The 15,014-nt window shown below is 39.6% G+C and overlaps 1 protein-coding gene across 39 annotated transcripts in view; it reads left to right on the top strand.

Annotated features, from left to right (window-relative positions):
* Positions 1 to 15,014, top strand: part of NRXN3 (neurexin 3) — a 1,021,208-nt gene that overhangs the window by 868,223 nt on the left and 137,971 nt on the right. For all 39 annotated transcript variants that reach the window (XM_040600857.1, XM_040600858.1, XM_040600879.1 and 36 more), the window contains one exon: positions 12,815 to 12,986. In XM_040600857.1, the coding sequence (XP_040456791.1) occupies positions 12,815 to 12,986 (172 nt within the window). The remainder of the gene's footprint in view (positions 1 to 12,814; positions 12,987 to 15,014) is intronic.

Below are 15,014 nucleotides of genomic sequence, written 5' to 3' on the forward strand. Positions count from 1 at the left end.
AAGCTAAATTCTCTTTCACATCTGGTTGTCTGTAGGGCTTTCTCTTGAATACAAATGTCAAGGTTTGACCTATTAATTTCAACAGCGTGCTGACAAAATAATGAATGAGGAGAGGGACTCCATTCTTCTATTTGGGTAATGTTTACTGAGTGTCGCCGTATCACGGAGCGCTGGGCAAAGGAAGAAAACTTTTTCTTCCAGTGTGTAAGCACAAAGACTACAGGCTAAATCACAACAGTCATGTAGCTCTAAAATCCACTGTCTTTCAGTTTCCTCACAAAAAATCTGCTCTGATCATGGAATAGACATCTTAGGGCTGTTTCTGTACTGGTCTCTAAACCCTGAGCTGCCTTTACCCAAGTGCTCCTAACGGTAGCTACAATGATTTACAAATAGAGGGTTGTGTGTAAAGAGGTCCTTTTGCCTCTTCCTGAAGGCCTGATGAAACGTAGCTTCTTCCCACAGAATGAGAGTGGCTGTACAGAGAGGGAAGCTGAGCAAAGGAGTGCACCTTCATGCTTAATTCACCCGTGTTTCTCTTCCACTCATTTAAAGTGTTAGAGAAGCTAGAGCACCCTCATCCTCTAAGGGCAGCTGGGATTGCAGTAGGATTAGGCTCTCAGCAAAATCCTAAGAAAACAGTTTCCTTTGATGTATCATTTGTCCTTTCACATCTCATAATTTTTATTTTTTTTTTTTTTTAGAAGATACAGAGAAGATATCAGAGGTATAGAAACTGAAACAGTGACATTCATTTCCTTACTTTCTATTCCTTCCCACACCTACTATGCCAAAAAATTAGTCCTGGAAGTACTTCAGCTTTCTGTATGACTTTCATTCCCAACAGTCAAGTTTTAATTTGACATCAGGAGTTCTGATCTGACTAACGTAATGCAAACTTGGCAAGGGTCTCTGGCTACTGCTTTGCCAGGCAGCTTTACAGTAAGCAAATTCCACAACACAAAACAAATATGTGAATAGCCAACTCATAACTTTTTCCCAGTGGCTCATCTTGATTCAGTAAAATTCTCATATTTTCTCTGTAGGAAAATTCAGCCTTGGTGTAAGGTGCTTGTTTCCAACAAGGTTCAGATGCAGCCTTTTGACTTTTGGTGAAGATGAACAACTTCTGGTGAAGGTGAACATAAAAATGCTCTTTGGGATTGGAGGGGCCAAGTGCTGTTCTGGGTGTAGAGGTGCTGAGGCTGAAGGACCTAGAAATGGGCACCACAGAAATACTAGTCAGAGATCCCCCGGTAGTCTGTCGTGGGAAAACATGCATTGTACTAGATATAAAGGCTGTCAAGGAAAATGGGAAGGTTCTATGTGAATTTATTTAGTTACTGTACCTAACCATATGTAAAACATGAATGTTTGAAAGGTTCTTTGGCAGGAAAGTCAAGGTAGCATAAATGACAAGCTACTGCCCTATGAATTAAAGGACTTTTTAATTATTTGCTTTGTTCCTGTAACTTCTCCTGGTTCTGGCAAATTTTGGCAGGTAATTTCTCTTTGGCTCTGTTTTCCAACATGCAAATGGTACTGGTGGCCTCCTTTGTGAGCTGTGTGTTCAAAAGCACTATGTGCTTCTTTTTTTCCAGTGCTGTCTAATATTCTACTGTTCCTTACCAAGTAGTGCTCTGTCATAGAAATTTAGTAAAATCTGCAGAGAAGTGTATAATTTTGGGGTATTTTCATTTAGAAATGTAGGTTTCTTATACTGCAATGTTCATATACTATTAATGGTCATGTATACTGTAATCTGTATTTTCTACTTCCATATAAAATCTTAGGAAAACTCTTTGATTCAGGATTGGAAAAGCCTTCTGCTGGAGCCCAGCCATATCTCAAAAACCACATTATACATGCTTAAAAAAAAAAAAAAAATTAAAAATCTGCAGTTTAAAAACCCGAAAAAGCCACAAGCTTTGAAAAGCTAGAAAGAAGCTGTTATTGAATCCAGGCATTGTTTGTGTTTGCATGTACTCATCTTTTCCTCATTACCTTGTTTGATGGGAGAGTCCTGTTGAACCTCACCTCAAACCTCTTGCTTGTCTTGTAAAGGCTGACTACTTTGTTTACAATATGCTGATGATATTATATAGAGTTTATGAAAGCTGCTTCATAGATTTCAAAAGGAACATAGAACACAGACCCTGGATGCATTAAATTCTTTTAGAATTCCATGAAAAAAACACACTGAAAAAGAACAATATAGTAATATATAGTGCTTAGTCATATATTTTTCAGTGTGTATTTTTTTGAACACTCCGAAACCCTACAGTACTGTTTATTATGAAGGGTAGAAGAGAGTTTACAAACAAGTATACTCTAGGCAAAACCATATTTAAATGGATTCATTATGTCCAAAGCCTTTTCAGCCCTTGCACTTGTATATCTACTGCGCTGGGGTTAACTGGATGGTGGCCAGTTGGTGTTTGTGATCACCTTTCCTGTCAGACAGCAGTGTCCTTCTTTCATGCCATCTTCTTGACAAGTGCTTGTTTTTCTGTGGGTTATGGATTGAGACAGACGGCCCTGATGGCTGTTACCGTGTGATATATGCTGTGCCTTCAGCCCACAGACACCTCGTAATCGTACCAGTGCTCTTGATAAGGAAGCTAGTAGTGAAGGAACGGGGTTTATTCCACGCTGCCTGTAGGTATCAGGTCTTTGATGCCCTATTTTGTGCCCTGGGCCTCACGGGGCTCAGACCAGTGGCTCCCAGCCGGAGCCAGCTCTGGCCCTCCGTGGGAGGGAGGCTGCGCCCAGGAATGAGGTGGGGGGAAGGTGGTTTAAGATTTGCTATTCTTTCTTATTATCCTGGTAATAAATCAAACTAATTTCCCCAAGTTGTATCTGTTTTCCCATGATTATTTAATGATCTTTCCTGGCACCTGGCTCATCCCATGGGCCTGGTGCTACGTTCCCCCGCCCGGCTGAGAAGGGCAGCAACTGTGCAGTGGCGGGGGCACCCGCCATCCCCCCTCAGTGTAACTGCCACTTTAGCTTCTGTCACTGTGAACTGTTGGCAATGTCACCTAGTGGATTAAGGCTCCAAGGGAGGTGTTCTGAGGTGGATGGAGATACTTCCTCCGGGAAGGCTTACTCTTCTGAGCAAGTTCCTTGTTCTTGTGCCCTACTAAAATCTGACTTGCTACTGCAGTTGTGTATTGAATGGATGTGATATTTCAGCAGCTGGTCACATTTTTGTCTGAAGAGTGAGTTATGTGTCAGTACTTAAAAAAGAAATGTAGAGGCCTGCTTTTAGTCAGCCAACTTCTGTAATGCGGGAGGAGTGCAGCAGCTTGGGGATGCTTTACATTCAAAATGCAGCACATGCTATGCATTGGATCGGTCCTGCAGAAAAACAGAAGCTGATACCAACATTCAGAACGGTTCCTATTTCTGCCCTGGTGCAGAATCTTATCGAAAAGTATCATTTCACAAAACTTTCCAGGATATACTATTAATATTCTGAAAAGGCCCCATCAGAATGTTTAATCCTAATTATGGTTGGGAGTTCACACCATCATATAGAGCAGCTTTTCATGATATGTATCGTGAGCGGGGGAACAAATTAGCCATCTGACTAATGCATTTGCTAGTGAACCAATGGACAGGTATCGCTTTCTTAATTCACTTTGTTTTGTTTCCCTCTGAAATATCCCTTTTCAGCATGCTGCTGATTTCTGTTTCTTTACTTATGTTATGATATCCGTACATGAGAGGGGTTAACAGCCCCATGGCTGGAGCTTCACCAGCTGCATAACAATTGTTTTCTACAAATTGTGTAGCCTAAACACACCTGCATGTATTTCTTGTAACATTTTACTGCCTGGTAATTGACTGGCCATGTATCAGTGATTTCCTAGGACATGGGAAGGAAAGATTTAATTGGGCAGTGCAGAGTAGCACATAAGCAAGCCTCTCCTTTAAGACTGCTGAATATCGCTGATTACTAGACTTTGCTCAGCAGGTGTCAGATTTAAGTAAGAGCAACTAGATGTGCCACAGCATTCCCCAGATTTTGAGGAAACGGGTTTAGGGTGAGTTTAGTAGAGGTCTGGTCACGGTAATGATGATATTGTAGATCAGGATATTCTGCTTGATATTATTTGTACTGCAACAACATCTGAATGCCCCAGAAGATACCAGGGCCCAGCTGTGGTAGATAGCATATGAATATGCTGTTTGGTAAGCCTGTGGCTTCATAGTATAAAAAGACGAAACAGAGGGAGAGGAACCAAAGTGGCTTGTTCAAGGTACAGCAGAGCAGCAGTAAAAGCAGAAAAGAAATCTTTTCTGTCTTTCAGCCATGTAGCCTAACCAGGCTTGACTACCTCTATGAGTGAGTTAAAATTTGAAAGGTCTTAAACTGTAGTGATGGTATTACCTTACATGAAATACAGAACCTTCTGTTGCCAAATTAACTCCTAAGTCTAATTCTGTTTATATTATATATTAACGTTACCTAAAAACCTGCAGTGATACATAAAGCTCTTACCAGTTGCAGGGTATCTGGGCTGAAAAAAACATGCAGCTTCTGCATCTCGCACACGCTCTTCTTGGGCTGAAATATCTTGCGTGTGATGTAGTACTTAATTAATCATTCCTGACCTTGGTAGAATTCACAGGATTGAGCCTCCTATCTGTTTTTTTGGCTTGTCTTCAGGATAGTTTTGTTTGTAAAAGAAACTTTCATTAGACAAAAGGAAAAAAAAAAGGAAAAAAAAAAAGAAGGATGAAGGGAGAGAAGGAGGTAATGTACAAGTAAAGCAAGAGAACTGCAATTTCACATCCCACTGGTAACTCAGTATATGTGTGATATTGCAAGGGTGTTTAGTAAAAAAAAAAAAAAATCTTCAAGAACAGGAAAGAATAAAATGTACTTCAGTAGCACTGGTACGGGCCATTAAAACAGTATTATCTAATAGTCTGTGTCCCACATAGACGGTCAAGTGGCAAAAAATGAAGGGCAGTTTGGAAAGCTCTTAACAAGGAAATTAGTATACATTTTACTGGAGCTAAACAATATAACGTGTCTCAATACAAAACGTAGAGGTCATCTTTCAATACAAGGGACACTCCCAGAGAGCACTCCTGAATAAGGCTGTTGAGTGTGATGAATAAGCCTCAGATGTGAGCCCCATGGTAATATTGTGGCCAAAAGATACGATGTGGCCTTCAAACATAAAAACCAAAGCGGTCGTCTAATTTTTGTAAACTAAAGTTAAAAATTTCTGGTGTTTACGTTTGAAGGAAAGTATTAGTAAACCAAAGGAGTTTGGGGGGCATGGGGAAGATTAAATGAAGGATTGGAAAACCTGCTTTCAAGTTAGAATCTCAGAGAGCTGAGTGGTTTTCATTTATGCTCTGTAAAGCAGCAGGGAGAATTTGCAGTCACAGAAAGATGAAGCTGGAACCTTAAGTCATCGGCTCTAGCGTTTTCTTGCTCTGAAGCAGGACTGAATACAGCAGCCTGGCTATGACAGATGTTTATCTAAACTACCCTTTCTAAACCTTCAATGAAAAAGATTAGATTCTCATTAGTCTTTGCCAGTTTCAGTATTTCACTACTTTATAAAACGGGTAAGAATCAGTAAAAACCTTCAAGAAAATTTTGATTTGATCACAGTCTTACAAAGCATTTATATAAGTGTGGTGCTAGATGGTTTTTCAATATAGGAAGTAAAAGTTAGAAGAAACAGTGGTGATCTGCTTTTAAGGGACTGACAAGCGGGAGGTTATATTCACATTGTTGTAGTCAGTGGCTGCTGATTGACTTTCCTCCCATGAATTTGTCCATTTCTGAATGTACCTTAGGCATCCAAAACATCCTGTGACAAAGTTGTGAAATTCAGTCATGTACTGTCTCAAAAGGTACTTTCTTTGCTTAAACTTTATTACCAAAGGATTTCATTACATATTTATAGTTCTTTGAGTGAATCATCTCTATTTTTTATGGGTTTATATATACAGTTTCAAGTGTGGTACTTTTTTGAACCTTCTATATTTTCTCTTTTTCTTTTTGAGACGGCCTGTACAGATCTGTGTACTGTGTTCAAGAATTAAAGTCAAAGGTGCACCATTAACTTGTAAGAGATTTTCCTTTTGTACACTGTCCCTTTTCATTATAATTCTTGACATTCCACTTGCCTTTTTGACCATGTTCAACACTGAGCCAGTCTCATCAAAGAAGCGACTGCAGTGACTCCAAGGCTTCTTTCCTCAGCTGTAAACATTCAAATAACAAATAGGTGTTGTTCTAAAATATATCCTACAGTTCAACAAAGAATCAATTCAGACAAGATATATGGCCTCATATAAAATTTTAGAGGAGGCTAGATTATAACAATTGTCCTTTTATCCTTATAAATTATGTATCTGTGAGAATTGCTTCTTTTAAAAACCATGGCCCCAAAGGGTAATAATTTCTATTTATTTTGTCCTCTGTGTGTATTGTTCTCTCTGATAAATAGGTTTATAACTGGCATTTAGTAGATTTGGTTCAACACCTTAAAGAAGCAGTAACAAGCAGGATATAACAAAAAACAACCTACTGTTCCTTATCACAGCCGTGAAATCTGATCAAAATTAGCTGAGACTGTTTGCTTCTGTTCACCTTAATATTTTTTCTTATTGTTTCAAGATAACTGTAAAGTGTTGGAACACTGATCAAAACCTTCCAAGTTAAGTGAGCTTCAGTGCCTGTCATTTCTTTTTGTTGATTTTTATATTTTCTGCTTTTGTTGATTATTACATTTGCTGGGGTGACTGTACTGGTTCTTGAGCATGCCTTCCCTGCTGTCATTATTTGGATAAAGCAAGACTTCATCCAGTAAGCTCTTCCTTTACCCAGCTCTAGTGTTTTGTATATGTTGAATTCTGATTTCAGATTTACCTCCCAGTGGTGTTAAAAATGGCATTAAATATGACCGCACAGAAAGGAGTAGAAGTAACTGTATATACTCTGTGCTGAATACAGGTTCTAATAGTTCCCCTTCTTAAAATTATTGATATACCTATACTAGAAACACCTGTCCAGCCATGCGTTTAGTTCCAGTTGCAGCTCAGAAGGGTCCTCTAAGCATAGTGCTGGTTTTTACTACTATTTACAGTCAAAGTTCACATAAAGTGATTTGATGTTGTAGTAATTACAGAATGTCCCCCAAACTGCAGAATGCGAGCATTTGAGGCAAAGCAAAAATAAAAAGCAACCAGACAAACAAACAAACACCAAAAACCCAAAGAAAATCAAGCAAAGAAAGACTTAAAGTGGAAAAAATTCCAAAGAGGGAGAAATAAAAGTTCAATCTCTTTTAAAAACATTGACTGCAGGTCTGAGGAGCCTAAGTACAAGTAAGCCATTCCAGGAAGAGCAATGCTTGGAATTATAAGAAAACAAAGCAATTTTCCTAAATTTAGAGGGTAGCAGAGTTGAAGTGTATGTGTGTGGCATTTCTGGGGGAAAAAAAGAAGTTCATAAAACCTTCCTACAGTGCGAAATGGCTTGTTGTGTTACCGAAAGAGCTTGTATCGCTTTCAAATGAGAGCAGCAATATCAGCAGTGATTTTCAGGAAGCGGTAACTAGGAGTATTGTCTGCCAGGTTTGGGCTGATGTCTAGTCATGTTGGAACCGGGAGGAGGAGGAGGCAGTCTGCACGGTAGTGACTATTAAAAAATGATGAAGTAAAATGGCTATGAGGAAACAGAGTTATCCTGGGATTCTAGTTGGATTCCAGTTATGTTTTATAAATGCTTTATTTTTCCTTTTACATTTAGTTTCAGAAAAAGAAACAAAACAACATAAAGACACTGTGATAAGCTCTGCTTCCATTTGCATCACTAGGAATTGAGTTTCTTCTACAAAATTGCTATTGATTTGTATCAAGGCAGCTGAGGACAGGATTTGTCCTGTTGCCTGGGGTTCTCTGTCTTGGTTTTTGAAATTAAATGTTTTCTGCACACAGGGAACAGCTATATACTTTCAGTCTGGATGATTTGAATTTTAGATTACGAAAAAGAAGACTCACAGGTAAAGTCCATTTCAGAGCCCACCCAACTGCTCATCTTACAAATCACTGCCGCCTCCATTTGCTTTTCTTTCCACCTGGTCTGCTACAGAAAGACAGATGCCTTCAAAATACAAAGGCACAGCGTGGAGAGAACAAAGGCTTGACAGTTTGCATGCAGACAGGCTCTAGTTCTCCTTGGGTGGAGGGAAACAAAAGAAAAAATCATACCTGCAAAAATATCAGACTTCAGAAATGTTCCCGAGGTCCCTTCAGAGGAAAGGAATGGGTTTTGGAGGAGTTGAAAGCAGAAGCTGAGAAAAGCTTATGACCTACTCCTCATGGATTGTAGTTGCTTTTCAGGGCTGAAAGGTTTGGGATTGTCAGAATATCATCAATTTTTAAGTAAAATATACCTGGATTTACAGGGCTTGTAGAGCTTGGAAAGATAGGCGACTGTCACCCTTCTGTCACAGATGAAGAATCTGTTTCACAGAAAGGTAAAAGAAAAAGTTGCCCAAAGTGAAATAATGTGTAAGGTCAAGCAATAGACTACGGATATTCTGATCCAGGCTGTAGATTAGCCCCTATATAATTTATTAATGTTCAGAATGTTTTGGTAACAGTGCATATAACAAGAAACAGTTGCCAGGAGCCTGTGGAAGGACATGGTGTAGATTAGGAGGTCAACGTGAGACCTTGTGTGTTCTTTTTAGTACTTTGCACTTTTTTTTGTTTGTTTTGTTCTTAGAATTTATCTACAACTATTCCATTATCTGATCATAATTATTTGTCTGAGTCTGAGACATCATGGCAGAAGTTTATCTCCAGAAGGACTGTAAGTGAGGAAACGGTAATGTGGCTTTTGAGGGCAGCAATTTTATGGGACAAATCAGCAAAAGATAAATTCTTGAGGAACTTTAAAAATCCTTTTTGGTACAGGAGCATGGATTAAAGAAGGGGAGAAGTAAAATACAGATTGAATGCTGAGTTTACTTCATTATTTATAAATAAAATCGTTCTCAGTCTTCCAAGATATAGTGCCAGCACTTGATGTCACTTGGAGATTTCAAAAACATTAATTAATGGTCACTTTTTCATGGAAAATGTTTGGGGCACCTACTGAATACTGATACAGAGGGGAAAAAATGCCTACTGTCTGTTAAAATTCTCTTGAGCACTTTTGGAGCGCATACTTGAATAGTCTGTGTGGCTCTGTATTCAGCTTTTCCCTTGCTGTATGGTTAGGACTTATTTTTCTCTAACTACAAAATAAACGTTACAGATAGTGGCTCAAAGCTAAATCTTTCTTAGTCACATACTTACCAATCTAGTTAATACCTGTGTTTGGTAACTTGGAAAAAAAATCTACTAGCTGAATATGTGGGGAAAGGAATAAAAGGTCACATCCATCAGGAAGTATTAAAGTTTAAGGGTAAAGCTTGTCTTTCAGATTTAGAAGGAAGGTAGGTCTTGGTAAAAGCTGCTTTTAATTAGGTGGTGTAGTGTAGGAAACCGGAATTGGTAAGATCTTGAAAATAATACCTGGATTTGCCCCCTGTGTCCATGGTCACTGTTCTTTGCTGTAGAATTTTCTTTGTGGTTTGCTGTATCTTTTTTTTTTTTTTTTTTTTTTTTTTTTATCCAGGAATGCCTAAACTAATTGTTGCTTTTTTTGGTAGTGTCTGGTGCCTTGGAGATTTAAAATATCATGAATAAACTATATCTTGAAGCCTGTGCGTGCAGTTTGGCTTCAGTAGCCCTGCTTGCGTCGTGTTGTGTTATGTTGTGTTTGGTCCTGGTAATTCGAAGAGAACCATTTTTATGACAAGCTCCTACTCAGCCCAAATAAGACTATCAAAATCAGGCATAAAGTTGTGCTTTTGCAAAACTCATGTTCAAGAGTCACAGGGAGCTCTGCCCACGGGGGGACTGAAAAGAGCTCGAGTAGGCCTTCAGTCAGGCCCGTGATTTATTTTTTTTTTAGAGAAGTTTTTGCATTTCTCAGTTGCAACAACGTGTTAGACTGTTTTTAGAAGGGCGCTGTTCCCTTGGCTGTGGGAGCGGTTGGCAATCTGCTCGAGATGGGGAGGGCACCAGTTTGCTCATTTCCCTTCTCTCTCCAGCAGACGAAGGGCCACTGGCTGTTTGCAGTCCGAAGGGCCACTGGCTGTTTGCAGTCCTCCGCTTCCAGAATCTTATCTCTTTCCCAGTTTGTTCTCTTCTCCATGGGTTATCACTAGCCCTTTAAATAGGGTTTTCCCTTGAAGCCTGAGGAAAAGGAATGGTGAAAGGCTCTATCTCCTTTTCCTCAAAGGAGAGATGAGAAACATTTTTCTCCTGCAGAGGAGATTAGCTAAACCTCCCACCATCCCTTTCCCCACTTGCAAGTTTTTATCTCTGCCTCCTTCGTTAAGCCTGTTGGGCTTAAAGGTGTGTGGCGTTCACCCTGCTGAATACCTCTTAATCCCTTCCTCTTCTGTGGTGGTGGAGATCTGTTCCAGTAGACAAGGCGCAGCTCTTCATCTTACCTGCTCATGTTGTGCCTTCACCAAGGTGGACTCTTCTCGCAGCAGCCACAGTTTGCAAAAGAAGATCAATGTATTGATGGTGATTGAAAAGCTGCAAGAGAGGTTGCTCGGGAGGTCAGTTATGAGGCAGCACCTCGGAAAACCACATGGAGACAGTAGCCAAGTTACTTGGTCAGTAGACATTTTTTGAGTCTTTGAGCAAAAATTACTCACTTGTTCTTCACTAATTACTATGCAGATAAAGATAATTATATGGTTGCCAGCAAAAGATTCACTGAAACAGTGCTGGGAGATCACTTCATATGTCAAACTAGTGGTGAAGCTGTGCCACCAGTGGTTTTACCTAAAATAACTCTTTGTTCACTGAAAAGTCACTTATTTTGGGTGTACTATAAGAGAAGAAAGGTTGATTATTTTCAAATGCACTCACTCTGCATTCCAGTGAAAAAAAGATTATTGGTATCTTGCAGGGAAGTCCATTGAAAGCATAGCAGTGTGACTGTACATGAGACTGTTGCTATCCAGCATTTAGTAGAGTCTAAATTTTATCATTATAATGAGAGGAAAAAACCAGGGTGCTTACTGTTACAGTGCTAACTTTCAAATAGTTTAAGTATGGTCCAAATTTGTTAATGACCTCTTCAGCTACAGGACTGTTTGCTTTCCTTTCCTAATAACAGTGTTGTAGTCTGAGGACTAGGGGGGTGGTGTTAGGGGGAAAAAAAATCCCCAAAAGAGGGGTATTGGAGATATAAGGAACTTGTGATGACTATATTGGTGTGAGTAAACTGTGAAATGGAAGATAGAGCAGGAATCAACAAAGGCTTCTGTGACAAACTGGAAGACATGGGGTTTTTAAAGAAAAGGTCTGTTGATACCAGGAGACAGGAGTAAATCCAGGAGGGGAATCGGAGGTGGCCCTCAAGTACAAGAGAAGAGATTTCTTTCTTATTGCTGAGATTTGCTAAGGTGAATGTAGCGAAGTCAGTCAAGGCAACAACCCTGAAGGATGGAGTCCTCTGCCCACCAAGCAGATATATAAGGTAATAACAGTAGCAAAACGTCTCTTGTGCCTTTAGCGTACCTCGGCTTTGTTTTGGAGAGGCTATATTTGGGTACAAGATGGCCATCGGCTTTCTGGTTTTGTTTCTTTGATTTTTCTATCGAGACAGTTGACAAAGCTATTGCCAATTTTATGGTATGGATGACTAGCAAATGTATTGGCTTCCTGTATGATACATCTTAGTGCTGCTCGTCTACACTGGATTTGCATCCTTGCTGTTACACCTCATGTGCCTTCATAAATGTCAACACCAGTGTGCTATGCCTCTCCTGGCTGAGGGCTTGATGATGCATTCCTGTTAATTTTACGTTGTACAGCGATGGGAATTTCTGGCACTGTTTAAATGAGTAGTGTTAAATGTGGATATCTCATCTGAATATACTCTGGGTGTGTATTTTACAACCTAAAGTCATGGAGTACAGTCGTTACTTGGAGCTACATGAGGGGAGCTGCAGGAGGAAGTGTTGCAGCTGGTACAGCTGCCTTTGCCTGCTCTTCCCTCTTAGGCAGTGACTGGTGGAAAGTTTTGGGAAAACTGTTGGGGGACTGCTTTATTGGCAAGGCATTGCTTGGGGTGTGATGTAGAAAAGTAAAAGACTGTGGCCACTCCTGTCTTGAAAGTCTGGAAGTTTTTCCATTTGGTTTCAGAGCAGTTAGCTTCCCTCAGGTGGTCAAAGTCAGCTAATTACATTTTTGCTCCCTTCTAATTCCATCCATCTTTTAACTGCATTCTCCCTGCTGGATCCCATGGTTATTTGTTTTGGGGTGGGGGGGGGGCTGTTTGTTTCACAAGCAGAAGAGCAGAACAAAACAGTTGTTGGGATACAGCCTTCTGCGTCTGCATTTCAGATGGCAGTTGAACAAGTGACTACTAATAATCAATAGAGATACTGCTCAAACAACTGTTTATCCCCATCTCCAGATTTTTATTGCCTGATTTCTTAACTGTCTTCTGTGTTGTTTTAAGAGAACAAATGAGTCGCTGTGTTCAGGTGAAGGCTGTAAAGAAGAGTAGGAAAGACAATGTTTGCATTGAGGCAGAGCCAATGAAATGTGTCCTGACAAAGTTCAAAATGCTGCTTCTGTGTATTCTTCAGTGCCACCTACCGGCACAACGACCTCTTAGGCATTTATAAACCAAGAACATTCTTCCTAACAAGCAGCGTTTGTTTCTTTTTTTTTTTTTTTCTTTTTTTTTTTTTAGGAGCAAGGCAAGATTGGTGTAGTCTTCAATATCGGCACAGTGGACATCTCTATTAAAGAGGAAAGCACACCTGTAAATGATGGCAAATACCATGTGGTACGCTTTACTAGGAACGGTGGCAATGCCACACTTCAGGTTGACAGCTGGCCAGTGAATGAACACTACCCAACAGGTACATGCTTTTTTCTCTTGGTTTTTGTCTTTCAGCATATCCATACCTACAAACTAACGTTTAGTAACAACTTGTTGCTATATAAATCTTTGTTGTTTCATCTCAACAATAAATTGACCATCCTGGTGGTGCACGTTCTGTCTGCTGGCAAACAACGTAATGGTCCTTTATGCTGGAAGAATAAGCGTGCCAGCTGTGTGGTATGACGCACGTAGGTCCTGCTATTTCAGAGGTCTCTTAAGGGAATCCTGGTTCTGTGGAGTTACAAACTGATTCAACAACAAGCTTGGTTTTGCTACTTGTGATATTTTCTAACTATTTAAGGGAGAAAAGTGTTGAACAGACCTTACAAAAAGGAGAGGTGACTTTAGCCACAACCAAGATACTGTCCGTATAGTTATAGAGTTGAAGTGTAAGGAATGTGGAAGTTTAAGTTGCAAGTATTTAAACAGACCTTATGCTTACCTTGTAATTTTTCATCATCTGAATTTCACTCCCGCTTTTAGATTTGCGGATATAAAGTTTGACACACAATCTAGCCAAAATGTCAATCTTAGTTGACTTTAGGTCAAAATGCAGTAGAACAACTCGGTATCTCTTTGGAAGTCATCACCCTAAATCCACCAGGAGTAGCAAACAACTGGCTCTTGAGTCACTGTCCCATGCTTTATCTACCACTGACAAATCACAACCTCATAATACTGTGTGTCACCATGCTAAAAGGTCAAGCTCATTGCGAGTGAAAAACAAGTTTGTTTTTTGTGAAAAACAGCTGTTTGTGATGCTGACAGTACGTAAGATATCTAAGGCTTGGTGATGTGGCTGGTTACAAAAGGCTGGAGAAGCACAAGGAAAGAATTCTAATGTTAACCACATTCTTCTTATTCACATGTTGTTGTCTAAGATCAAGCCACAATCTTCTTGTTGGTTTCCAGTATTAAGTCTAAGCAACTTCCAGGTCTTCCTTACTAGGTTGTACGTAACTGACCTGGGACAGAAGGAAGAATTCTGTGATAAACATGAGGCAATTTGCTAGTTGTGTAGGAGTAGCCCGCAAGCAACTTAACCTCAAATTATGAGAAATATCCTAATTTATGTGATGTTACACTAATAAATTACTCCAAGAGGATAATTCCATCTCTTCCACTCACTGAAAAAGTGCACAAGAAAGTTTTTAATCTGAGTGATCCTGTGGTACTCTCTAGCGTATATTCAACATGACACTTTGTCAGTGTTTTGGTGATGTATATACAAAACAGTACATTTTAATAATTATCCTTATTTCTCTGAAATAATTGTTTTCAAAGAACACCATGACAGACGTGCTGAGTTAGATTCTAGCTCTGCTATCCATTGGTTAGAGAGAGAAGTGTGGCTAGAGAGGCCCAAACTAAGCATCTTTCTCCTGTTCCCTTCATCAATTATTTTGTGGTAAAATACCTCTGATCCAGTTGGCAGCCAATTACAGTCAGTAAAAACCCCATGAATAAATTTTCTTCTTATATTACTTGCTCTAGTAAGTCCCTGGTGTAAAGAAACAAAATATTCAGCTCATTGCTTTAGAGGTTTTTTTTAAAAAGGGAAAATAAATCACACTCGGAGACTACTTCAGTACCCTCTACCTCTGTCTTGGCCAAGGTATTTCTGTGTTTTCATTGAAGAGGTATGGTTTTGTAGAATCAGCATTAATCTTATGTTCTGGGCTAGTATTGAGTATATGCAGTTGTACCCCAAGGGAAAAGGATGCTTTCATATTCCAGACAACTTTTCCTTTCCATGCATGTATTTCAGTTTCTGGCTGCTTGTAGATGATGAAGTTTTCAGCCTGTCCTTGTGGAAATAAGGCTTATGGAATTATACTCTGTGTGTGTGTGTGTATGTGTCTCCTTTATTTTTTTCCGGTTTCTTTCAAACTGATTTTGTAGCCAAATTAATAAAGGGTCAAAAGTTGGGGGTGAAAAAAAAAAAAAAAGAAAAAGAAAAAAGAAATAACCAAGGGTAGAGGGTAGTGTTTGAGCCCTCCCAGGG

This window comes from Falco naumanni, chromosome 7 (assembly GCF_017639655.2).
Source record: "Falco naumanni isolate bFalNau1 chromosome 7, bFalNau1.pat, whole genome shotgun sequence".
NCBI lineage: Eukaryota > Metazoa > Chordata > Aves > Falconiformes > Falconidae > Falco > Falco naumanni.